This window comes from Equus caballus, chromosome 12 (genome assembly GCF_041296265.1).
Source record: "Equus caballus isolate H_3958 breed thoroughbred chromosome 12, TB-T2T, whole genome shotgun sequence".
Lineage (NCBI taxonomy): Eukaryota > Metazoa > Chordata > Mammalia > Perissodactyla > Equidae > Equus > Equus caballus.
In genome coordinates this window covers 38,409,152-38,435,540 of record NC_091695.1, presented here as the reverse complement: position 1 = coordinate 38,435,540, position 26,389 = coordinate 38,409,152, and the positions used below count along the sequence as shown (strand labels likewise).

Below are 26,389 nucleotides of genomic sequence, written 5' to 3'. Positions count from 1 at the left end.
TGTCACCAAATGTGCACATTTTATTAAATACCAACTACATGAACTGAAACCCACTGGCAAACAAAACGGACATCTTAATGTCATAACTCGCTTTTTAAAACCACATGCTGTGATGTTTAGTTACATAAAATACGTTCACATTGCCCTTTTTGAAGCGAACATTCTCCTCCTCGGCAGGAATATCTGGATTCAGGCGAGTCCTGGACCCAGCAAAAGCCCTGAACTCTTTTCTGGCTATGGGTCAGGAGGAGGTGGATTTCTTCTCTATACACCTCCTTCTTTGAGGCCTGATGTTACTGGATCCCTTCACCTTCTCTACCATCTGCTCTCAAGCGTCTGACTGCTCACACACATTTGTTTCTTGAAGCCGAAAGGGCACTGCTTTCCTGAGGCCACCTGTTCCCCCAAGTCTATCACCTGATGGGGGCAGATTCTAACGCCGGTCCTCGTTCCCAGAGGGCCCCCTGGGAAATTGAGGTGTCACAAGGTGGCTTAACTGGAAGCTGACCAGTATCATCAGCTTGACAGCTGCAGGACGGCCAGTCCACCCTCCTCAGGTCCAACAGGCTGTAGCAGTAAGAGGGGCTGTCAGCTCAAAGCCTCCCAGACCTGCTTGCCATTTAAGGCTGCCTGCGCTTCCTTATCACGGCATCGTCCTCTCTTCGTCTAGCCACGACAGCAGATAGACTGAAGGATAAATGTGAGTCTCTCAACCCTCCCAATGGAATTCCTTTCCCTGGAAGCAGGTGTGTGCTGGTGCTGGCCTCGCTGGAGCTGGAGGGACAGACCAGATGATCTTCAGATAACGCCCAAAGCCGGGGAGAGACGCCTTGACAATGACCCCCAACAGACACACTCCATCTAAGGCGCAGAGCTCGGGCAAAAGTTGTTTGGTGTATGGATTCTGCAGACTGAAAATGATTGAGAGGAAATGACAGGAAAACAGCCTTTACTGACCCAGTTTGACGTGTCACGCGGGAGCCTGCGCGACATGAGACTCATGAGACCACTTCAGATGGGTCAGGGCAGGGCCAGACGCCCATCCGCCCGGCGCAGGCTGGGAATGAGGTCAGCGGGCAGTGAGGCGTCCAACAGAGAGGAATGAGCCTAGCTTCTGTTCCTTACGGATCCTTGGGGGGCTGCTGGCTCTTGCTCTGTGTTTATTAATTTTTAAAAAATGCACTGTGGCCGGCCTAGTTTTACTTAATGCCTAATAAAGGGAAAAACTGTTTACATAGCACCCCTGGGTCTGAGACTGAGCAGCTGAAGTTAGCAAGATCCTTCACTTTCAGAGATGACACAAGCCAGCAGCCTGGGAAGAAAACAATTCCTTTAGAAGCATGCCATTCCCAGGTGAAAGTGGCAGCAGCTGAGCATTATGTTAAATAAGACAAAATCGGAGTAAGGAGAGATCACACCCTGGGGAATAAAGCCCCGACCGCATACTTGGCTGCTGGGCTCGGTTGCGTAAGTGTCCAGGATAGATGGGTAAGTCACTGCCCAGTGCACGTGCACTTCTTATAGTCCAGATAAATCTCTCTCTGTAAAACTCTATTTGACATTCTCCCCACAGTACATCAAATGAGGCCCGAGAATGGCCAGAGGCTGTGGTGTGCTCCCAGGGTGATGTCTTCTCGTCTGCCCTGCTTCTTTCTGCCTCCCCATCCTCACTCCTGTTCCTCGCTTAGGTGAGAGTGCTACAGAATTTTCCATCAAAGGAATCGTCACCGGGGTCTGTTTTCCCTCCAGTCTTCACGGGCTAGAAGGCACCCCGCGGTTCTTTAACAAGCTCAGCTTTCCTGTCTGCAGATGAGACTGCCCTGCACGCAGTTCTGGGGACCTCGCTGACACACCAGGCAATGTGTTTCAGGAGACAGGTTTTAAGCCTCAGGCCAAGGCCATGACTGAGCACCTCTATCTACTGAGCTCCCTGTGTCCTGGGGACCAGCTAAGAACTCCGCAAGCTTTAACGTCTGCTCAACTAGTTAAGATAGGGAGTGCCGTCGCCCCCATCTCATAGATGAGGAAACTGAGGCTCAGGCCCACTCATGTCTCCAGCAAGGAAGCAGCGGGCCCAGATTTGAACTTGGAGCCAGCACCTGTGCTGCCTCCTTATTTACAAGCTCCCTTGGGTGACCGAGTGCTTACTTTGGGAAGCACCCGGCAGCTTCCTGCCCCTACGTGACACACAGGTCATCTCGGTACTGTCAAGTTTCTTTGCCATAACTTTTCAAAGCACAGATTTCTACGAAGTTTCCACTAGTACGGTAGTGCGTTCTGGTAGAAAGTTCCTGAGCTCTGGAGGCACGCTGAACTCAATGAGACTCTGGCTTTGGGACTGAACAGCGATGCGACCTTGGACATATTACTCTCTCTGAGCCCACTTTCTCATCTACAAAGTAGGTGTGACACCGCTTGTCTGCAAGAGGGCTGAGAAGCTTGAATGAGATCACGTGAGTAAAGGCTGGTTCTCTTCCCTTCTCTCCTTAGCCAGAGACACTGGGGGGGCAGGCAGGACCATGAGGCGGCCCTGGGGGACCCCGTAGCTCAGTCACGCTGGAAACGTGCACCTCCTCCCTGCATGCAGCTCTAATGATCACCAACATCTGCTTCTCAATGCCAGCCTGGCTTCCGCAGGTCCACCCCTTCAGATGCTCCTGGCCCAGTCCTGGTGATGACCGTTCTGACTGGCTTACAACTCCCACGGCAAATTCTCCTAGTGAGACGGCCTCTGGCAAGGCAGAAGTCTTCTGGCCCAAAGGCTAAACACTTTCAACTAATTCATTCTGACATATTATTTCTTCCGTGACATTATTTCGTCAACTAAAATAGTTACAAAGATGGGAAATATAGAAAAAGTTGCTATAGCGCTCTGTGGAGATAAAATCCATGATTGCGACCTTGTAAAACTCTATAAACATAGGACTCCAAAATATATGGGAACAGACAGAATGAAAATGACTGTGTGAGGGTTGGGGAATTGTGATTTTCCTTTCTTAGATATTCTTTAATATTCCATTATGGTTCTGTTTCCAGAGTGAACATTTCAAGGAAAACCTGATGGGTATGTTGACTCCTGAGCAGCAGGCCCGCCCCGTTCCTGCTCGCTGCTCTCATTCTGCCTGCTGTGCCTTTGAAGGGCTCAGCTCAGGGGGCTTTGATCAGCTTCCCTTGGCAGAAAGAACCAGATCGGACTGGAAAGGGGGGATTTCACAGGAACAAAGCTCTGGGCTGCTCAGGGCGCTTTCCACCCAGCACCGGCAGCCGCCGCCTCCTTTCACAGAGCACACGCGGCGCCTGAAGCCAGGAGCCAGCACAATAGCTTCCCCTACAGTGCCCTCCTGTGGCCGAGGCTGGCAACACTGACATCCTGCTTTTGAGGCCTAGGACCGAACAAAGCGTCGGAATGAGACACACTGAACATTTACACGTCCTGGGAGCGAGATGGGTCCATCCTTTGAGGCAGGACGAACGGTCCGGGCGGGTTGAGTGTCTAGGGACAAGTGGGAAAACAGGGCCGGGATCCATCATAAGCCATGCGGGTTCACAGACTGAGGCCAGGCAGGCGGAGGCGCCCAGCTCAGTGGGGCTTTTCAAAGAGGTATTCGAGATCGGGGGCACGCAGTCTCTGCTCCTTGTTTTTGTTTTTCGCAAAGTCTCTCAGCAGTGCCATGACTTCATTCTCAAATATTTCTGGGGCTGGTTTTGCTTCTGCAAGAGAAAAACAGGCAAAAAGAATGACGTGTGTTGGCCAGTCAATACTCAGGTAGAAGGATCTTGAGACTTGAAACTGCGGTCCTGGCCAAGAAGCACAGTCGATACACAGACCTCTCCATTCTTCCTCCAAATACACACGCAGCCTATACCAGGAGCTGGCAACCTACGGCAGCCTGTATTTGTACACAGCTCTCTGGAGCAGCCACTCCCACTTGTTCCATATTGTCCGTGGCTGCTTTCGTGCTATGATGGCAGAGTTAACAGTTGCAACGGAGACCACATGGCCGCAAGCCTAAGGTACTGACTCTGGGCTTTTAGGAACAAGTTGGCTGACCCCTGGCCTGTCCAATCTTGGCTGTACTATTTGGCTCTGCATTTGGTATTTCAGTTGTTTTCTGGGTATTGTGTTCCCTCCCCCCTCCCCAATTTCCTAAGGCAAAAGTCCTCGGTTATAAGTGACAGAAACTAATAACTCCAGTAAACTTAAGCCAAAGGGAACTTATTGGAAGGTTATTAGAGGCACGCAAAACTGACATAAACCTGGAGAACCAGATTTGAATGGACAGGCAAGAAAGACACAGAGCGAAGGCATGAGAAGGCCAGCCTGAGTCCAGAGGCAGGCAGTCTGGCAGTAGGCCGCTCACCTCCAGCTTTTCCTTCCACCTGAGACACACTCACTTAAGACTCAAATTACAAGCAAAGCCTCCCACTGGGAAAGCTGATGTAAGGTGCTCTGGAATGAGCCTCCTATCAAGACCAACTATAATGCTAGGAGAGGGAAGTACTCCAAACAAAGTCTGAGTCCCCTCACTCAGCACAGGGCCTGACATTGGGTGGGGGTCTGGCATCTGTTTCTCTGTGACAATCAAAATAAGATCAAGGAGGTTTAGGGCTGGCCTGGGTGCATATTGGTTAAGTTCGCATGCTCTGCTTCAGCAGCCCAGGATTCACAGGTTTGGTTCCTGGGCACAGATCTACACACTGCTCATCAAGCCACACTGTGGTGGCGACCCACATACAAAATAGAGGAAGATTGGCATAGAAGTTAGCTCTGCAGCAATCTTCCTCAAGCAAAAAGAGGAAGATTGGCAACAGATGTTAGCTCAGGGCCAATCTTCCTCACCAAAAAATAAATAAAGAAAGAAAAAACAAAAGTAAAAGGTTTATATATTGAATTACATCTTTTTATTTTTCAAATTGCAAACTTTCCCAACACGATTTATTAAGTAATTCATCTTATCCCTTCCTGATTTGTAGATTCCCATATTACATAAATTTTTGTATATACTAGGCTCTCTCCTATGCTCAGTAATCTTTCAGTGGTGCTTGTACCAATTTTACATTATTTTAATTGTTATAGCTTTACAGTACAGACTAATACCTGGTAGAGCAAATCCTCCTTTGTTATTCTTTATTTTTATGCACACTGTTTAAAAAATGTAAGTGCTTACTGGGCTTTACTAATAAGCATCTAGAGCAGGAGTTGTTAAACTATGGCCCACAGTCCTAATGTGGCCCACCCCCTGTTTTTGTAAATAAAGTTTTATTAGAACACAGCCACACACACACAAAAAGATCAAGGTTTAGGCTTCCCCTAGGATGCTGAAAGTTGGCAAGAGCACTGCTCTCACCCTTACGAGAAAAAGTTAAACTACAAATATTGCAACTTTCAAGTCATCAGAGAGCTGAGGTCACAGGGCAACCAAGTAGAATAAAATCTAAGGAAAGAGAAGCCCCTCAAAAGAGAAAGTGGACACGAGCACTTGCTCACCTGAGACAGGACGAAGGAAGAAGAGACACTCGGCACCATACATACAGGTAAGAATTCAGCTAAAACTCTTTTTCTTTTAAAGACTGGCACCTGAGCTCACATCTGTTGCCAATCTTTTTTTTTTCCTTCTTCTCCCTAAAGCCCCCTAGTACACAGTTGTATATTCCAGTTGTGGGTCCTTCTGGTTGTGCTATGTGGGACGCCACCTCAACACGGCTTGATGAGCAGTGCCATGTCCGCACCCAGGATCCGAACCGGCACAACCCTGGGCCGCCAAAGCGGAGCGCGTGAACTTCAGCACTCGGCCACGGGGCAGCCCCTCACCTGGACGAACTGCCGACAGCCTGCGTAGGCTGATGTGGGAGCATGAAACCCCTGGAGCCACACACAGGGGAGTGCACACCCACCTGCAGGTTCTTGTCAACAAACTGCCGACAGCCTGCGTAGGCTGATGTGGGGGCATGAAACCCCTGGAGCCACACACAGGGGAGTGCACACCCACCTGCAGGTTCTTGTCAACAAACTGCCGACAGCCTGCGTAGGCTGATGTGGGGGCATGAAACCCCTGGAGCCACACACAGGGGAGTGCACACCCACCTGCAGGTTCTTGTCAACAAACTGCCGACAGCCTGCGTAGGCTGATGTGGGAGCATGAAACCCCTGGAGCCACACACAGGGGAGTGCACACCCACCTGCAGGTTCTTGTCAACAAACTGCCGACAGCCTACGTAGGCTGATGTGGGAGCATGAAACCCCTGGAGCCACACACAGGGGAGTGCACACCCACCTGCAGGTTCTTGTCAACAAACTGCCGACAGCCTGCGTAGGCTGATGTGGGGGCATGAAACCCCTGGAGCCACACACAGGGGAGTGCACACCCACCTGCAGGTTCTTGTCAACAAACTGCCGACAGCCTGCGTAGGCTGATGTGGGAGCATGAAACCCCTGGAGCCACACACAGGGGAGTGCACACCCACCTGCAGGTTCTTGTCAACAAACTGCCGACAGCCTACGTAGGCTGATGTGGGAGCATGACACCCCTGGAGCCACACACAGGGGAGTGCACACCCACCTGCAGGTTCTTGTCAACAGACCGCCACTGAGCATGCTCCGACAAAGACAGGGTTCAGACAGGGGGCTGGAGAGAGCCTCCCTCAGTGATTCATGCCAGGAGGGGAGCGGCCGACACTGCAAAAAGAAGCATAAAGCCCAGCCCAGCCCTTCTCCTCTACAGAACAAAAGCCTCAGCAACTAGGAGCAGGTCAGTGAATCCTGTCTCCTACAGGACACACGTGAGGACCCATTTGGGCTGGTGGAAGGGTAAAAGAAAAAAACCCCTCTACCCTTGTGGGAAGGGCAGAATCACTGAGAAAGCCCACCCCTAAGACCCAGGCTACAGGGATGAAGCTGGACCAGGATAACAGAGAATACCCTCCCCACCTCCCTCCTCAAACTTACAAGCACCAAGTGCAAAACAACAGGAGTCTACTGCTGGGGGAGGGCCAGAGCATGGAGAGCGATTCCCTGTGAGGCACAGAAATACAGGAAGGCTGCAAGCTGAGGGTACAACAGGAACATTGAGAAACACCCTCTGGAAACTCAGCCCCCACCCTAAGCACATGGTAACAATAGAGGCTGGTGGTGCACTGAAGGGAACCAAAACAACGACAAAATCCAATGTGAGCTTAACTCCTAACTAGACTGACTCGATCCCCAAATTAACAGCCTAGCAGAAGCAGCACGACCATTTCCAGGCAAAAAATACTACTTATCTCGGTCTTTACTCTCTTACTCATGATGTGTAACATTCAATCAAAAATTATGAAATACAAACACATAAAAGAAAAAAAAAACACACTGTGAAGGAACAAAGCAATCAACAGAAACACACTCAGGGATGAGTTAAAACTATTAGACAGGGAATTCAAATAAAGTAACTATGATTAATATGTTAAAGGCTCTAGTGGAAAAAGTAGACAAAATGTACAAACCGATGAGAAATTCCAGCAGAGATGGAAACTACAAAAGTCAAAAGGAATGTTAAAAATAAAAATACAGTAACAAATAAGCAGAATGATCTCAAAAGGCTCATCATAAGATCTGACATGGTCAAGGAAAGAATTAGTGAACTGCAAGATAGTCAACAGATATTACCTAATACAAATTACTCAAACTGTTACATAAAGAGAAGAATGAAAGACACAAAGGAGAGAATCCAAAAGCTTTGGGACAGTATCAAACAGTCTAACCTAAATGTAACTGGAATCCCAGAAGAAAAAGAGGGAGAAAATAAGGCAGAAGAAATATCTGAAGAGATAATGACTGAGTTTTCCAACAATAATGAAAGGTATAAAAACACAGATCCAACATACCCAAGCAGGATAAATACCAAAACCAAACAGACATATTCGAACAAATGAAAACCAAACATGAAATACTGAAAACATTCAGAAAGAAAACGTACGTTACATACAAAGGAATAGACATAGCTTACTTCTTGTCAGAAAGTATGCAAACCAGAAAATAGCACATGCAAACACCAGAAGAATTTGAAGCTGGTGGAACACTGAAGGTAATCAAAGCAACAAACCCAAATCCGGTTCAACTCCGAACCAGACTGACTTGATCCTGCACAGAACAGCCTAGCAAAGGAGGTGTGCCCACGTAAAGTGCCGAAAGGAAAAAGTGTGAGCCTGTAATTCCATATGCACCAAAAATATCTTTTGAAAATGACAAACAAAAGCCGAGAGAATTCATAATAGCAGACCTGCACTACAAGGTCTGCTAATAAAGGAAGTTCTTCAGACAGAAGGACTATGATACTGAGAAAAACATGGATTGATGTAAAGACATGAGGATCTCTAGAAATGGTTAAAATGAAGGCAAATATAGGGGCTGGCCCCGTGGCCGAGTGGTTAAGTTCGCGCGCTCCGCTGCAGGCGGCCCAGTGTTTCGTTAGTTCGAATCCTGGGCGCGGACATGGCACTGCTCATCAGACCACGCTGAGGTGGCGTCCCACATGCCACAACTAGAGGAACCCACAACGAAGAACACACAACTATGTACCGGGGGGCTTTGGGGAGAAAAAGGAAAAAATAAAATCTTTAAAAAAAAAAAAAAAAATGAAGGCAAATATAAAATACATTTTGTATTCTTTTCCGTATTTTAAATCACTCTCAAGATAATTGTCTAAAGCAAAACAATAGAAATGTAGTGTAGGCTTACAGCATAACTAAAACACAGCAAGAGCACAAAAGATGGGAGGGAAGAATTGCATACACTGTTATAAAGTTCTTCCATTATACGTGAAGCAGTATAATAATACCTGAGGGTATAACACGGAAGGTAGACTGTGGTGAATTAAAGATGTACACGGTAAACCCCAGGGCAATCACTAAAAAAATTATAAAGACAGGTACAAATAATGAGCCAACAGTGGAGGTAAAACAAAATAAAAAGTACTAAATAAAAAACCCCCACGGAAATAGAAGTAAAAAGGAACAAAGAACAGATGGAAGAAACAGGAAACTAACAAAAAGATGGTAGTAGCTTTTAATTCAACCACATTGATAACTCGTTATATGTAAATGGCCAAAACACGTCAATAGAAAGACAGAGACCATAAGATTGGATACGAAAGAGAGAGATAAGTGAAAAGTCAAAGAATGGTGTGGCAGGCAGACTTATGAGTCGGCCCCCAGTATTTCCCACTCCCCGGGTATACAAGGCCTGCGTAATCCCCCGGACTGTGAATATGACGATTTTCACTCCCCTGATTAGGTTATGTTATATGACACAGTTGACCTTAGGACAGGGAAATTATCCAGGTGGTTCTGACCTAATCACAGGAGCTCTTTTAAAGGAGAGTTTCCTCCAGCTGGTGGCAGACGGCAAGTCAGAGAGATTTAAAGCACGAGAGGGAATCAACGTGAGGGAGGATTGCCACAGCTGAGCCGGAGAGGGCCAAGTGGCAAGGACCGGAGAGTGGCCTCTAGAAGCTGAAAGCGAGCCACAGCTAGCAAGACAACAAGATCTCAGTCCTACAACTGCAAGGAAATGAATTCTCCTAACACCCTGAGTGAGCCTCCAGACAGGAATGTAGAACGGCTGACACTGGTTTCCCACTGTGTGATCTGGGCATGGCTTCTGACCTCCAGAACTGTGAACTAATAAACAGGTGTTGTTTACAGTTGCTGAGTTTGTGGTAATTTATTACGTAGCGATGGAAAACTAATATAGATGGAAAAAGACATAACATGCAAACACTAACCAAAAGAAAACTGGGGTGTCTATATTACCAACAGGCACTTCAGAACAAGGAATATTATCAGTGATAAAGATGGACATTGTACAATGATAAAGGGGGCAATTCATCAAGAAGATATAACAATCCTAAGCGTGTCTTCACGTAATAACAGAGCTTCAAAATATATAAAGCAAAAACTGAGAGAAATGAAAGGAGTCTTACTGAATCTACATTATAGTTGGGAGATTTCAACACTCTTCTCTTAGTAATTGATAGAAGAAGTGCAGAGTAAATCCGTTGGAATATAGAAGACACGAACAACAGTATCAACCAACTTGACCTAGTTGACATTTACAGAACACTTTACTCACAAGTGCAGAACACACATTATGTTCAAATAAATGCACATGAACATTATCAAGATACCTACATTTCAGACCATAAACAAATTTCAAGAAATGGAAAAGAAGTGAAATTATATAACATGTGTTCTATTGTCACAATGGAATCAATAAAAGAAAAATATCTGGAAAATCCCCAAATATCTGAAAACTAAACACAGGTCTAGAGCCAGCCGCTTCAGTGGCCTGGGTTCAGTGATCAGGCGTGGGACCACACCACCCATCTGTCAGTAGCCATGCTGTGGCAGTGGCTCACATAGAAGATCCAGAAGAACTCACAACTACACACAACTACGTACTGGGCCTTTTGCGGGGGGGAGGAAGAAAAAAGGAGGAAGACTGGCAACAGATGTTAGCTCAGGGTTGAAGCTTCCCCTGCAGAAAAACCAAAAAAATACATACTTCTAAATAACTCATGAGTCAAAGAGGAAGTCACAAGGGAAATCACAAAATATTTTGAATTAAATGAAAATATAACATATCCAAATTTCTAACATGAAGCTAAAGCAGTGCTTAGAGAGGGTAATTTATAGCATTAAATGCTTATAGTGGAAAAGAAGATCTCAAGTCAAGGAGTTCAGCTTCCACCTTAAGAAATTAGGAAAAGAGCAAATTAAGAAGAATGGAAATAATGAAGATAACGGTAGAAATCAATGAAATTGCAAACTTAACCACTCAGTCATGGGGCCGGCAGCTGGAACATTATTTCTGTGATTAGGTTACAAAACACTGTGGCTTCCATCTTGCTGGTAGACTCTAATGTCTCCTTGGCTTGCACACTCTGACGAAGCAAGCTGCCCCATGGCAGAAGCCTTTGCGACAAGGAACTGTAGGAGGCCTGTAGGCAACAGCCAGCAAGAAACTGAGGCCCGCAGGTGAAGAGCCTGTGAGGAACTGAATTCTGCCAAGACCAGAGAGGGCTCGGAAGTAATCTTTCCCTAGCTGAGATCCAAATGAGACTCCAGACCCTGGGCCGACACCTTGATGGGGACCTCGTGACAGACTGAAGCATAGGACCCCGCTGAGCATGCCTGGATTCCAGACCCACAGAAACCATGAAATATAAGTATGGATTGTTTTAAGCCAATAAGTTTTGGGGGTAATTTGTCATGCAGGAATAGGTAATACACTGATTAAAGAAATCAAAGAAGACTTAAATAAAAGGAGACATGGCGTGTTAATAGATCAGATGATTCTAAATTGTTAAAAAGAATCTTCCCAAATCGATCTGTTGCAACACAACCCCAATCAAAATCCAAGCAGGATTTTTTTTTGGAGAAATTGAACAGCTGATCCTAAAACTATAAAATCCCAGGGGGAAAGAGAAAATCTTGGTGACTTTGGATCAGGCAGAGTTCTTAGACACAATACCAAAAGCACAACCCACTAAACAAAACCAGTATACTGTGCTTCACCAAATTTAAAAACTGCTCTTTGAAAGGCAATGTTAAGAAAATGAAAAGAGGGCCAGTCCCAGTGGCCTAGTGGTTAAGTTCAGTGTGCTCCACTTTGGCAGCCCGGGTTCAGTTCCTGGGTGCGGGCCTCCACTGCTCTGTTAGTGGCCATGCTGTGCTGGTGGCCCACATACTAACAAACAGAGGAAGATTGGCACAGATGTTAGCTCAGGGTCAATCTTCCTCATCAAAGAAAAAGAAAGAAATGAAAATGTCTCCAGAGACAGAGAGAAAAAATTTGCAAGACACATCTGATAAAGGCCTTGAATCTGGAATAAATTAAGAACACTCAAAACTCAATAATAAGAAGGGGCTGGCCCCGTGGCCGAGTGGTTGAGTTCGCGTGCTCCGCTGCAGGCAGCCCAGTGTTTCATTGGTTCGAATCCTGGGGGTGGACATGGCACTGCTCATCAAGCCACGCTGAGGCAGCGTCCCACATGCCACAACTAGAAGGACCCACAACAAAGAATATACAACTATGTACCGGGGGGTTTGGGGAGAAAAAGGAAAAAACAAAATCTTTGAAAAAAAAACCAACTCAATAATAAGAAAACAAACAAGCCAATTAAAAAGAAAAGGTGGGGGGGGAGATTTGAAAAGACACACCACCAGAGATGTGTGAATGGCAAATGAGCACTTGAAAAGAAAAGATCCTCAATATTATTAGTCATTACCAATTAAAACTACAGCGATATAGCACTACATACTTCTTAAGAGTAGCTAAAAACAAACACAGCTAATACCAAGTGCTGATACAGATGTGGAGCATCAACCCCGCCCTTCACACCCAGTCCCTGGCGATCACTGGTCTGATTTCTGCCCCTACAGTTTTGCCTTTTCCAGAGTATCATATAATGAAGTCATACAGCATGCAGTCTTTGAGTCTCGCCTTTTACAGGACAGGAGTCTGCAAACTACAGCCTGCTGCCTGTTTTAGTATGGACCATGAGCTAATGATTTTTAAATGGTTGAGGAAAAAAAAATTCGAAAGAATACTGTGTGACACGTGAAAATTGCAAGAAATTCCAATTTTAGTGTCATCGATAAAGTTTTATTGCAACACAGTCACACTCAGTTGTCTTCCTGTTTTCTGTGGCTGCTTGCGTGCTCTGATAGTAGGGTTGAATATTTACAACAGAGAATGTATAACCTACGAAGCCTAAAACATTTACTACCTAGTCCATTACAGAAAAAGTTTGTTATCAAGTTCAACATACACTTATCACGTGACCCAGCAATCCTTCTGCTGGATATTTACCCAAGAAAAACTAAAACTTGTGTTAACAAAAATGTGTATGCCAACGTGTAGATTGACTTTATTCATAATGGGCTAAAACTGGAAAGAACCCTAAGGTCTCTCAATTGGTCAGTGGATAAACAAACTGTGGGACATCACTCGATGGAATTCTACTCAACAACACAAAAAGGGGGGCCGGCCCAGTGGCTCAGTGGTTAAGTTTGTACGTTCTGCTTCGGCGGCCCGGGGTTCATTGGTTCAGATCCCGGGTGCAGACACGGCACAGCTTGGCAAGCCATGCTGTGGTAGGCGTCCCACATATAAAGTAGAGGAAGACGGGCACAGATGTTAGCTCAGGGCCAGTCTTCCTCAGCAAAAAGAGGAGGATTGGTGGCAGATGTTAACTCAGGGCTAATCTTCCTCAAAAAAAAAAAAAAAAACCACAAAAGGAAGAACTACTACTATGAACACCACCAAGGACAGCTGTCAAATGTGTTATTCTAAGTCAGGGCCAAACATTTTCTTTAAAGGGCAGGACAGACATTTTAGACTTCGGGGCTTTCCAATGGTTGTATAAGCTTCTAGATGCTGCATTATCACATTTTATACTTGGAATCTGTAGAATGGCTTCTATTCTATGATACAAACATTGAGTGGAAACACAAAAACAGGAGACCCAGAGTGTAACACAAATGGATGAGATGTCCCCTGACACCTTTCCCCCATTTTTCCTTGAGAATACAATCTCCAATTTAGCTGGACACGTAGAATATATTATTTCTTCCTTACGGCTAGGTGTAGTCATGTGACTGAACTGTGGCCAGTGAAAAATAAATGGAAGCATGGTGTACAATTTCCTGAGAAGGGTCACAGAGTATGGGGTATGCTCTTCTATACACTTTTTTCCTGGCTGAAATATGGACAAGACAGATAGAGCTTCAGTGGCCATCTTGGATCGTGAGGCAGACGACACACACCAAGGATGAAGGAGCAGCAAATCAAGAGGATTCTGGACCTCGTGACTTTTTGAAGCTACTCTGTATGCTCTGAAGTGCCTACTTCTGGACTTCTGTGATGAAAAAGAGAAATACAGTTCTGTCTTGTTTAAGCCATTATTGTTTGGGATTTTTTTTACTCATAGCCAAAGCTAATCCCAACTACAAACAGAATTCATCCCTCACAAAGGCAGTCCCAGAGTGGGACTACTGAGGAACTCTTGCTACGCACTTACAGAGCTGTCTGCTTCCACTCCATTCCCAGAATGGTTTTTCTTCAATCTTCCCCCCCTTTGTTGTTTGGAGGAAGATTAGCCCTGAACTAACATCTGCTGCCAATCCTCCTCTTTTTTTTTTTTTTTTTTTTTGCTGAAGAGGACTGGCCCTGAGCTAACATCTGTGTCCATCTTCTTCCACTTTATACGTGGGACACCTGCCACAGCACGGCTTGCCAAGCGGTGCCATGTCCGCACCCGGGATCTGAACCAGCGAACCCCGGGCCACTGAAGCGGAACGTGTGCCACCGGGATGGCCCCATCAACCTTCCCTTTGATACTGTGAGCTTCCCATACAATTCCACCAAATTCCCTTTTTGCTTAAGTCAGACAGAACATTGCTATTGCTTGCGAACAAAGAACCTTAACTAATAAAACAAATTTTGCACACTCAAGAAAAATTTGAAGAGTGTTCAGGTTGAGTGTCCGTGGCACACGTGAAAGAAGAAAAATTGCTTAGGATACAATTCCAGAGTCAAACCAGCCCAAGTCAGCCCATTGTTCACATTATGTTGCTTATCACGTCCAGTACCTGTAGCCCAGTAGTAAATATCCCAGTCATTGCTGGGCTCATTAATCAGGCGATCATAGAGGTTCAGCTGTTTCTCTGTCATGTGGTGCAGATGCTCTTTAGCAAAGAGGCTAAAAAGAAGGAAAAGAGAGAAAGACACTGAAAAGGCTGTCTCCAGTCAAAGAGAAGTGACCCCAAGACTGCCATCCCCTACCTCAGCAGGATGCAGTTTTCCAACATTCCCCTCTTTCTGCTCTCGTAGAGCAGCCGGGCTCTTTTGGTTTCTATGGATTCATCAGTTCGCTCCTGCCATGGAGGCAAAGGGATTTCAATCAAGTCTTTTTGGGAATCGGTCGGGCTGTCACCTCTGTAGAAGCATCTGAATGGTGTCATGCTGAGCGAAGGTGACACTAGGTGGCGCCTTGACACAGCAAGCATCTGAAACAAATAAACCACAAACATCTTTATAACAACAACAATGCCATCACTGTCATTCACTCAACACTTACTAGCTGTTAAATGCATTCAATCTGGGGCAGGCCTCGGGCCGAGTGGTTAAATTCACATGCTCGGCTTCAGAGGCCTGGGGTTCGCTGGTTTGGATCCTGGGCACAGACCTACACACTGCTCATCAAGCCATGCTGTGAACATAGAAGAACTAAAACGACCTACAACTAAGATATACAACTGTGTACTGGGGCTTTACGGAGAAAAAAAAATGAGGAAGACTGGCAACAGGTGTTAGCTCAGGGCCAATCTTCCTCACCAAAAAGAATACTTTAAAAAAAAATGCATTCAATCTCGTTTAGTCCTAAAAAAGTTAGGCTTATACTGTCCCATTTTACAGCTTAGGAAACTGAGGCTCAAAGAGGTTAAATAGGGGATGGCCCCGTGGCTGAGTGGTTAAGTTCACGCGCTCTGCTGCAGGCGGCCCAGTGTTTCATTGGTTCGAATCCTGGGCGTGGACATGGCACTGCTCATCAAGCCACGCTGAGGCAGCGTCCCACATGCCACAACTAGAAGGATCCACAACAAAGAATATACAACTATGTACCGGGGGGCTTTGGGGACAAAAAGGAAAAAAACTAAAATCTTTAAAAAAAAAAAAAGAGGTTAAATAATTTACCAAAGGCACCCAAATAGTAACTGCAGTTAAAACTGGAACCTAGCCCTAACCATAAACATGTTCTTAACCAGCGCCTTTCCAAAAATTCTCCCAGCAAAAATATTTTCTCCCTCTTTCACATTCCCTTTCTCCCCTTTTCACATTCCCAACGGTATGGTTGATATTCTAGTCACTTGCCTATGTTAAAATCTGAGCACCCAGTGACAGCATGCTCCCTAATGCCTCACAGGCTCCCTGTCTAGAGAAAGGCAAAAACTATCAAGATGCAATGCGAAGTTTGTGACATCAGCAAGACGGTGGAATGGGAAGCCCCACACTCTCCTCCCATGGAGACCCCCACTCAACAACAGTACCCAGACCAATTCCCTTCATGAGAAATCCAGAAACCAATTAAGAGGCTCCTGAACCCCCGGCGAGCACAAAACCAGCTGGATCAAAGCTGGAAGGAGAATTCGTGGCACTCATTCATCATAGTCCCTCCTCTCAGCTCAGTACAGTACAACTGGAGAAAACTCCCACCTCCTGGCTTCTCCCTGGGGAGGAAAGAGTTGGAATGTTGCATCCAATATTCTGGCTTTTTGTGGGGCTGCCTCAGGGACTGGTTTATGCCTCGCCTTTCTCAGAGCGCCAACAGGACCCAGCACACTCTAGATGCCTAGGGGCCTCTAAGAACAAAGAGAGCTGGGCAGCTTGCTACTGTTCCAGAGGACCCTTGGGTGACCCACGGTACAGCAAGCAGCCAAGAGACCTTGGCAGCTTCTTCTTGGGTGGGGAAGGAAAAGAGTGGAGCATGCATCCAAAGTTCCTGCTTTTCAAAAAGCTGCCCACGGCACTAGTTTCTGTCTTGACCAACCTGCAGCACTGATGGGTCCTGGGATACACAAAAGAGCTGTGAGGCTTGCGGCAGCTCCAGAGAACCTGCACTACCACAGACAGACACCAGAGGGAGCAAAGATCCTGAAAAAAGCAGCAGCAAATGAGAATTTGCACACACAAATCCAGAGAAGGCATATCCACATGAAAGGTTTGAGAGGCCTCCAGATTCTCTAGCAGGGCAGGCTGGTAAAGGTCTTTCCTTGTACAAAGCCAGTCCGAAAAGAGTGGGAGAGGTAGCTGTTTTTTCAAATGTGTGGATCCCAACACAAAGTTGCAAAGGATGAGAAAAAATGGAAGCATGGCCCAATCAACTGAACAAAATAAATTTCCAGAAAGAGACCCTAAAGAAACAGGTATATGAATTTCCAGACAAGGAATTCAAAACAACTGTCATCAAGATATTCAGTGAGCTCAGGAAAACAATGCATGAACAAAATGAGAACGTCAACAAAGGAAAATATTAAAAAGAAGTCGCCAGAAATTTTGGAACTGAAGAATACAACAACTGAATTGAAAAATTCACTACAGGGGTGAAACAGCAGACCTGATCAAGCAGAAGGAAGAATAAGCAAACTTGAAGACAGGTCATTTGAAATTACCTAATCAGAGGGAAAAAAGAAAAAAGAATGAAAAAGACTGAGGTAAGAGACTTACAGGACATTGTCAAGCTGAGCAACATACACATCATGGGAGTCCCAGAAGGAGAAAAGAGAAAGGAGCAGAAAGCTTATTTGAAGAAATAATGACCAAAAACTTCCCAAATCTGGGGAAAGAAATGGACATACAAATTCAGGAAGCCCAAAGGATCCAAAGGAACACTAGAGAGCAAGATGAAAGCATAGGAAAGCATAAAGCTCACTGGTAAAGGTAACAAATACAGAATATATAACAAATACAGAATACTGTAACACTGTAATGGTGATGCACCAATTACTTCTAATTCTGGTATAGAAGTTAAACGACAAAAACATAAAAAATAACTATAAAAACAAGCTAATGGATACACAACATAAAAATATGTAATTGTGGCATCAATAACATAAGATGGGGAGGAATAAGACAGCAGAGTTTTTGTATGAGATTGAAGTTAAATTATCAGCTTAAAATAGATTACTACAACATGTTTTATGTAAGCCCCGTGGCAACCACAAAGAAAATACACAATAGAAAATTAGAAAGGAATCAAAGCGTGTCTCTAAAAAAAAAAATATCAATGAAACAACACATGACAGCAAGAGAGGAAGAGAAGGACACAAAGCTATAGGATGGACAGAAAACACTTAAAATGGGAAGAGTAAGTCCTTCCCTATCAGCCATTATTTTAAATTTAAATGTGTTAAACTCCTCAACTGAAAGACTGGCTGAATAGATTAAAAAAACAAGACCGAACTATATGCTGTTACAAGACACTCATTTTAGATGTAAGCATACACACAGGCTGAAAGTGAAAGGACGAAAAAAAAGATATTCCAGGTAAATTGTAACCAAGAGAGAGCAGAGATGGCTCTACTTACACCAAACAAAACAGAGTAAGTCAAAAACTGTCAGAAGAGATAAAAAAGGGACAGTATATAATGATAAAAGGGTCAATTCACCAGGAAGATATAATTATAAATATATATACAACCAACATCAGAGCACCCAAATATATGAAGAAGGAGCAGACCTGATCAATCAGAAGAATCAAGAAGAACTGAATGGAGAAACAGACAGCAACATAATAACAGTAGGAGATTTCAACACCCCACTTTCAATAACGGATAGAACATCCAAACAGAAGATCAATAAAGAAACAGAGAACTTGAGCACTACAGACCAAATGGACCAAACAGACATACACAGAACATTCCACTTAACAGCAGCAGAATACACATTCTTCTCAAGCACACTGGGAACATTCTCCGGGAGAGATCACATATCAGGTTACAAAGCAAGTCTTAAACATTGAAATCATACAAAGTATATTTTCTGGCCACAATGGAAGGAAATAAGAAATCAACAGCAGAAGGAAAACTGGAAAACTCACAAATCTGTGAAAACTAAACAACACACTCTCACTCTTGAACAAGCAATGGTCCAAATGGGTCAAAGAAGAAATCAAAAGGGAAATTAGAAAATATCTTAAGACAAAACGAAAACACAACATACAAAAAGATCATGAGATGCAGCAAAAAGCAGTACTAAGAGAGAAGTTTACAGTGGTAAACACTTACATCAAAAAAGAAAGATCATATGATATGATGCAAAATCACGACAGGTACCAGAGAAGAGTTAAGAACAGAGAGAAGGGGCGCCCAGAGGCGGTCGGACCAGTTCCACCCGGTCAATAGGTGAAATCTGAATTGGGTCTCGCCGCAAGACCGATGGTTCAACGAGGCTACGAGACAGGCACACAGTGGGCTCAGAAAAGGGTGGCAGCGACCTGAATTTCCTAAGTTGCAGGCTCGACCTCTCCTTGAATCTGTCCTTGCCCTGGGCTGTCAGGATTCCCTCCAGGACTCCACAGGAAGACGAGACTCAGTCCCCACCGCGGCCCACCCAGGACCCGAGAATCGCCACTCTCCTCACCCGCGCCAGAGCTGGCAACACCGCGACCACCGACATTTTTCCCGACCCGCACCGGAAACCAGAGGCCCGACCACTTCCGGGAACTCCCGGACGCCCGCCCCGCGGGCTTCGGCGTTGGGCACCTGAGCCGGAAGATGTGGCCGTGCGTAGGGCGGAAGTGGCTGTGCGTGTGACGCCGGCGGCGGTGGGGGGCGGGACCTGGGGCCGAGAGCGGTTCGCGCGCTTCGGGCCTAGTCCGGACTCGCCGCCGCCGCCGCCATATTCCCGGTAACGGGGGCGCGCGGCCGGGGGCCGGCTGGGCCGGAAGAGGGCTCGGGGCCGGCGCGGAGGCGGGGAGGGGGTCGGTTGAGTTTGGGGCGGCCGGAGTCGGCGGGCGGGGGCAGGCGCGGGCCTTTGAGGGAGGGGGCCGAGGGCGCCGGGCCGGGTCTGTGGGGAGGGAGCGGGGCGGGCCTAGCCGGGGGCGAGGACTGGGCCCGGGTGGGGAGCGGGGGCGGCCGGAGCTCGGGGCCCCGCAGGGACTCTCGCGGGGCCGCCGTGCGGCCTGGGCAGGTGCGGCGGCTGGGGCTGCGGGCTCGGCCGCGGCCGTTCTTCGCAGCGCCGTCCGAGGGCCCCGAGGAGCCGAGGCCTGGACTTTCTCGGCGCGCCGCGGGCAGCTGCGGCGTAACTCGGCTCGGGCCCGAGGGTGATGGGCAGCGAGCCCCGCGAGCCCCGGCGGCCTGGGAGAGCGAGGGGCGGCGCGAGGCCGGGGGCGGGGCGGGGCGGAGCGGGTGGGGCCGAGCTTGGGCTGCCGGGATGCTGCGTCTCTGGAGACGGGAGGCTGGCCGCGATTGCTGTCCTCCCAGCCCGGGACCCTCATGCCTTCTAACGCTCGCCTCTTTCTGGATACCGCAGTGGCATCTTTCTTACTTTGTCCCTTCTCCGGGCTCGCGATCTTCCTTCTGGAGCCATGTCAGAAGGAGTGGACTTGATTGACATATACGCGGACGAGGAGTTCAATCAGGTGAGGGGTCCTCGGGAGCCCTAGGATTTCCCTCCATCCGCCGAGGAATCGCTTCCAGCGGACTTGCAGTGGTTCCCAGCCACGCCAGTCCTTGAGGATCTCCTAGGCGTGAAGGCGCTTCTCTGGGCTCTAACATTTTCCCTCTAGCACAGACTTTCGAGACTTCTCACCGTTCCGCTTTATGTTCATTTAAGCCTCCAGGCTTCATTTGAGAGGCTTCTATTTAAGAGCAAATAAAAATCAGGTTTAATAGAACGGTGAGTCAACCTGTGGAACTTGCTCCCCCAGGAGGCCACAATTCGACGTCAGTCTCCTTAAAGACTGACTCCTCTTAATCACAGTTGTGTTCGGTGTCGTGTTCCTGAGGACAGTGTTGATACCTGTTCCTTTGCTGTGCTCAGACCGCCACTGGAGAAGTGTGGTCCCCTCCTCCAGGAGGCAGCGCAAAGGCACAGTATAAAAGATGCATTAACGTTTAATTTCAGCCCCGTTCAGATTGTTTTACGGCTCACTTCCTCCTGTAAGTTCCTTGAGTCCAGTCTTGGGAAGTCCACAGGCATTTTGGTCTAATAGATTTTATGGATGTTTCTGAGGTGAGGGTAAAGGTGTTGGACAAACCAGATAAAAAGCAGGTGTAGACCCACTCATACACCTAAGTTGGATTCATTGATCTTTTATGTTACAGCAAGGAACATTATACAGTGATTTCCCTTGAAACAGTAATCTCAGGTCCAGTTCAGTTCTGAGCTCTTGAGGTCAAATCTCAAAACTGTTCCAAAGTCACTGTTTAAAACTTACTAATATCCTGCGTGGATTGTTTTCGGCACCATTCTACTTGAGTAAGCTGGTTCTTCTCATTGGTATCTGTCAGGGGGTGCACATGAGGGCCTGGTAAGAGCATAAAAAGACCAGGCTAGAGAAGGAGTGCCCTGGTTGGACCCTGAGTTTGATATGAGGCAACAGAAGAGGTCGATACGTGCCATTTTTTTCACTTGGCATAAGTTTACATAAAAAAAAGTGTTAAAAACTGTATTATACCTTTTTAACGTGGATATTTTAAAACACACACAAAAGTAGAATAGTATAATGACCTTGTATCCGTTACACAGCTTCACCAGTTATACTTTTTGACAGCCATTTTCCTGTATCTTTTCAGGTAAACAGGAGTCATCTACACGTGGGTGTTGATTGATTTAAATACGTGAAAAATTTTGTTTAGTTTCAAAGAAGCCAAATTTATTTATAGATGAAAAAGAAAGCTTTAGTATATTAATTTAGTTACAAACCATTGCTTTCCTGAGTTTTCCATATTATGCTGAATCAGACTTTTACTGCTTTTTACAAGGTAGGGGTTTTGTTTATTTTTTAATGTAAGATAGCAGAAAAAGAAGGCGGCTGCCTAGTTCTCTGTTATTAATGAAAAGCCTTTTTTTACCCCTTAGTTTCCTTTCTGTGGGTTGATAACAGTGCTGATTCACTTTGGGAAATGGGCAGAACAGAGGCCTTGACCACAAGTCTAGCCACATTTGGTCTGAGAAAATGAGATTTCATAATTTCTTAAGCAGTGTAACTTGTAGGTCATAGTTGAGACAGCAGGCCTTGTCCGGTGGTCACTGCTTTGTCAGGGTAGAAGTCATTGACCTCAACAGTTTGTTCTCTGGTCTCTAGTTGAAAAGGACTTTTTAATGGGTCTAAGATAGGTTTAAGATAGTGTGTGGAATCCAGTAGACATTTATACAAACAGACCATACTTAACACTTGGCAAGTTGAAGAAAATGTAGATTTTGAACGTCTTATGGAAGGTTGGAGGGGATGCTTTTTTCCCCACAAATGAGTTGATTTTTGGCCAAGCTGGTTTTAATGTAATTTGGAGGCTGCCGGAGAAATGATAAAAACTGTCTGGTTAGGATTGTTAGAAGCAAGCTTAGACTGAAGGCAACCAGTATAGATTCTGTTTTTTAGAATGTTTTAAGAATGTTATTGATTGACCCCAAGCTGACTCATGCACAAGAACCCCACACATGTACTTTGCTCCGCAGGGAAAACGAACACAGTTCCTAGATGGGACGCTGTGATGCTGACTCCCTGATCGCTTAACACGTGTGCCGCAAAAGCGTCTTTAGCAGAGCTCCCTTCCTGCCATTATAGCGGGACTCGGGCTGGGAGAACTCTGGAAAAGTGACTGAGAGCGGCCGCTCGGCTGAGAGTTTTGTCTCTGTCGCTTGTGGTGAGACAGGTGCTTTGCACAGTATGCCCGGTTCTCTTCCTTACTTCCAACAAGTATTTACTGAGCTACTTCTGTTTGCTAGGCACTGTGTCGAGACTAGTGAGGGGAAAGGAAGGAAAAAATGGATTCCTCTGCTCGAAAGAGGTTCCATTCTCCGTGGTTGAGGACAATGGACAGTGACAGGGAAGGAGGGTGTGTGAGGTGAGAACTGCAGGAATGGAAATTATAAAGCCCAAAACTTCGATCATTGGTTACAATGAAAAGAAACAATGATGTCAAATAGATTGCTTTGAGAAAACTAAATTCTAGGCTTTATTACTTCCCTCAGCTCTCAGGAAAAGGGGGCTGGAGGGTAGGAGCAGTAAGCGTACAGGCAGGGAGGTTCTTATGTAAATTCAGAATCCTGCCAGTACTCTTGTTAACCAAGAAGCTTCGTGAGACAATCACAGTTCTTCCTACGCTGTTAAACACAAAATTCTTCCTGAGATACTCATTCGCTATTAAGTACATACTTCCTTTTGAATCTCTCTGGAATGAAATCGTCAACATCAATGCATGTAAAACGTTAGATTTTTCGCTTAGTTTGTAGAATTAGATTTTGTTTGAACCTAATCAGTCACTACATAAATCACTAGCCCATTTGGTTTTCTGAAAAACCTCAGGCCCTTCTCTGTTTTTCTGTCTTCCAAGCAGGGCTAAAATGGATTGGTGTTGCTAGTAAATTTAAATCCAAACACAACTTGATACATTTGTTTCTTCAATAAAATCCTCAACAGAATCCTCCAGGGGCCTGCCCTGTACTTCAGAACAGTTCCCACCACCTTCTTTGAACTGAGGCTCTGTGTTCCAGAGAGACCATTTGAATCTTGTGACAATTTTGCCTTCATTGAATCTTTTGGAGTTTCTTAGAATTGTAAGATAATCCATGTACCAGGGTCTTCCAGGACTGAGTCTGTCGTGTTCTCTAAGGGACCCTGAAAGAGTAGATTGTTTGCCTGGCCTTACAGTATGGGGGATTTCCTGGTGATACTTTTGATTTCTGAGCTATCCAGATCTGCCTTTTACTTCACTACCCAATTATCAGTGGTAATTTTTGTATTATAACAGTTAGACACATATCTCTGAATCGCAAATACTACATGGAAGGAATCCCGATTTCGTTCCACTGACTATCTAAGATGGTATGTTTCTGTATTCCTTTTAAGTTCTATTTCAAAATCCTTGATGGATTAAAAACACCACCACCACCACCCTGGTGTGAAGTAGTGCTCGCTAAGGATTAGAGCATTGGAGAGGATCAAGTGGGTTCTAAGTCCTTTCTCTGCCTTGAACCACAAGGGCAAATCACCATACCTAGTATGGGCATAAATAAATAAGTGATTTGTCGAGAGTTGGGATTGTTTGAGCCATAAGGGCTGTGAAATATTTTACACACGATATTCGCCATGTTATTATCTCAGCTGTCTTCATCTTACTCAATTTATTGTCCACCCTGTGCTCTCCAGTGTTAGCGTCTCTCCCCATTTTTCACACACTCGCCCTTGTTTATGTGAGAGCCTTGTGTATAGGTTTGACTACCTAGGACAGCCTTGCTGTGCTTATTTGCCTTATTGAATCCTTTTCTTGTTAAGTTGCCTCTAAAAAGTTGCCTCTCTTTGCCATTCTCTTTCTGATACTTTTATAAGGTTTAAATGCCTTTCCTAGGAGATTTCTTAGAGTATTTGTAGTATTGAAGTTATTTACTTGCCTCAGGAAGTAGAATCCTGCCCTCTTCACCATCGGAGCAATCCAGTGGTACTATCTTGGTGTGCACGTGCTTCCACTGTACTTCAGGTCAACTGAGAATCTGAAAGATTGTTTCCAGAAGTTTGTGGCCATATGTAGGCGTAAGCATGAATTGTGTAGTGAGTCTCTCCTCTGCAGCCTCCCTTGAGAGTGCGCAGTTCTTGTGATGGACTTGAAGGGAGAAAGTTACTAGAGCTGCCTGTCCTGAGTTGCGTTAGAGGAAATGAGTCTCTCTTCAGGGAACTAGATAAAGTTACCGACCGTAGGTTCTTCCTCTATTCCCTTTTTAAGAAGACAAAAATGACGTGAATGAACTGTAGTTTCCCTAAAACACTTTGAACTTCTCCCTTTCATTTTGGCAGCATCATCTTTAGCACTCATTGAATGTTTTAGAATGTCATCTGAAAAAATACTTGTCTGATCCTTAAAATAAAAAGACCTCTCTGAGATAATGACATTGGAACATCTGAAAGATTAGGTCCCTTGGTGATAGTTCTTGTGATTTAAGGATTTTTGATATATAGTGTTAGTCATTTTGGGCTGCTATAACAAAACACCAAAAACTGGGTGGCTTTTAAATAACAGAAATTTATTTCTCACAGTTGCAGAGTCTGGAAGGCAGAAATCAGGTTCGGAGTCTGGTGAGGGCCCTCTTCCTAGTTGCAAACTGCCAACTTCTTGTTGTAGCCTCACATGATGGGGACCGGAGCAGGCGAGCTAGGCTCCATCCACAAAACCTCATCGAATCGTAATTACCTCCCAAAGGACCCACCTCTTAATGCCATCACTGTGGGCAGTAGGGTTTCAACATAAGCATTTTATGGGGCCACAGACACTCAGTCCGTAACAGTGATATGTCACATAGGCAAAAGGTATATTTCACACATCTTCCAGAATACATGTTCGTATTATAAATGCTTACTGTGACATAGCTTTTGATAGAAGTCGTTTCCTGTTTTCTGGTCCTTATATTTTAGAGAAGTTTCACTGTTTGTGTATCAATGAATGTCTCTGGTACGCTCAAAGATATCTCTTATAGAAACGTCATGGTAAGGTATTAGATCTGCATGTCATTTGAGAACTAGAACTTAGTGAGGAAAAATCCCCCAGAGTTAGTCCCTCGCCACCCTTTTTTTATGTTTCTTTGCTGGTTATTAGAAAGATGGGATTGTGTTTTATGAGTTTTAGAGCTTCCCTAATTGTTTGTTTGAATTAAATAGTTTAAACCAGTAGCTCATTCTTTTTTGCATTTTGGCTCCACTTTAACATGCTTTTCCCCTGCTTTCTATTTCTAGATAAATGTACTTTCTTACTAAATAGAATAGTGTTTTGTGTAACTTGATTTTTGAAAATACCATAAGATGTTGAAAATACATTTTCATTAGTGTCTTAGAGTAGTCTTTAGAAGCTGACGTCAGTGATAACTAGCAGATACATGTCTGTGTTTAGTTTGCTTCTTTAATCATGTACCTTTTGATTCTCATATGTGACTAAAGCTCGTGTGGTCTACTAACAGGGTCTTGGGGCAAAAACCTACATAAGCATATTGAAGTGAAGTGGTTTCAAATCAGAAAGTTTTTATCTAGTTTCCTAGAATGGGACAAGGAAGTTTTGTACATTGTTTATAACATATTGGCAGATTCTAAGTAAACAAGCGTGAAGTAGAACGAACGAAATGAAAAGTTTTCAAACCCACCTTTGCCAACCTCTCATCTCCTAGGATCCAGAGTTCAACAATACAGATCAGATTGACCTGTATGATGACGTGTTGACAGCCACCTCCCAGCCCTCAGATGACAGAAGCAGCAGCACTGAGCCACCTCCTCCTGTTCGCCAGGAGCCGTCTCCCAAGCCCAATAACAAGACCCCTGCAATTCTGTACACCTACAGCGGCCTACGTAATAGGCGAGCTGCTGTCTATGTGGGCAGCTTCTCCTGGGTGAGCATGGGCAACCAAAAAGGCTTGTGGGTGGGCTGGAGGGAGAGCACTGGGAGGTGATGGCATTTTCAGAAACCACTGTTGCACTGTTTTGTGCTCTGATGGGGTTGGATTTCTTTTTCCTGGGATCAGGTTGGATTGATCTCTGAAAGAGAACTATCCTGAGGACGTACTGGTGCCGAAGAAAGCAATGATTAAGTGGGTAGTTGCTTTTTCTGCCATCTTGTTACTGCCCCTGACCCTGGGGCTTTATGTCTAGCA

The 26,389-nt window shown here is 45.4% G+C and overlaps 2 protein-coding genes across 5 annotated transcripts in view; one reads left to right on the top strand and one right to left on the bottom strand.

The window, feature by feature from the left end:
• On the bottom strand, nt 1-19,312 carry SDHAF2 (succinate dehydrogenase complex assembly factor 2). Its single transcript, XM_001502117.5, has 4 exons — nt 19,178-19,312; nt 14,822-15,045; nt 14,629-14,738; nt 1-3,711 (listed from the first exon to the last, which is right to left on the bottom strand). The coding sequence occupies exons 1-4, from the start codon at nt 19,211-19,213 to the stop codon at nt 3,581-3,583; spliced, it is 501 nt and encodes a 166-aa protein (XP_001502167.1). The 5' UTR covers nt 19,214-19,312; the 3' UTR covers nt 1-3,580.
• Nucleotides 19,303-26,389, top strand: part of CPSF7 (cleavage and polyadenylation specific factor 7) — a 21,985-nt gene continuing 14,898 nt past the window's right edge. Inside the window, exons 1-3 of one of the 4 annotated variants that reach the window (XM_023654156.2) lie at nt 19,303-19,444; nt 20,069-20,177; nt 25,910-26,128. In XM_023654156.2, the coding sequence (XP_023509924.1) occupies nt 20,124-20,177; nt 25,910-26,128 (273 nt within the window). In that variant the 5' untranslated portion in view covers nt 19,303-19,444; nt 20,069-20,123. Of the gene's footprint in view, nt 19,518-20,068; nt 20,178-25,909; nt 26,129-26,389 lie in introns of all 4 variants that reach the window. The other 3 variants (XM_023654157.2, XM_070228788.1, XM_070228789.1) reach the window with 3 other exon arrangements.

What these genes read in the sequence shown, in the direction of transcription:
- SDHAF2 (XM_001502117.5), bottom strand. Translation starts at nt 19,213, where the DNA reads ATGTCGGTGGTCGCGGTGTTGCCAGCTCTGGCGCGG. An exon ending in TGTTGCCAGCTCTGGCGCGG is followed by an intron (nt 15,046 to 19,177) that starts GTGAGGAGAGTG and finishes TATTTGTTTCAG; the next exon opens with ATGCTTGCTGTGTCAAGGCG. An exon ending in TATTTACTACTGGGCTACAG is followed by an intron (nt 3,712 to 14,628) that starts GTACTGGACGTG and finishes TTTCTCTTGCAG; the next exon opens with AAGCAAAACCAGCCCCAGAA.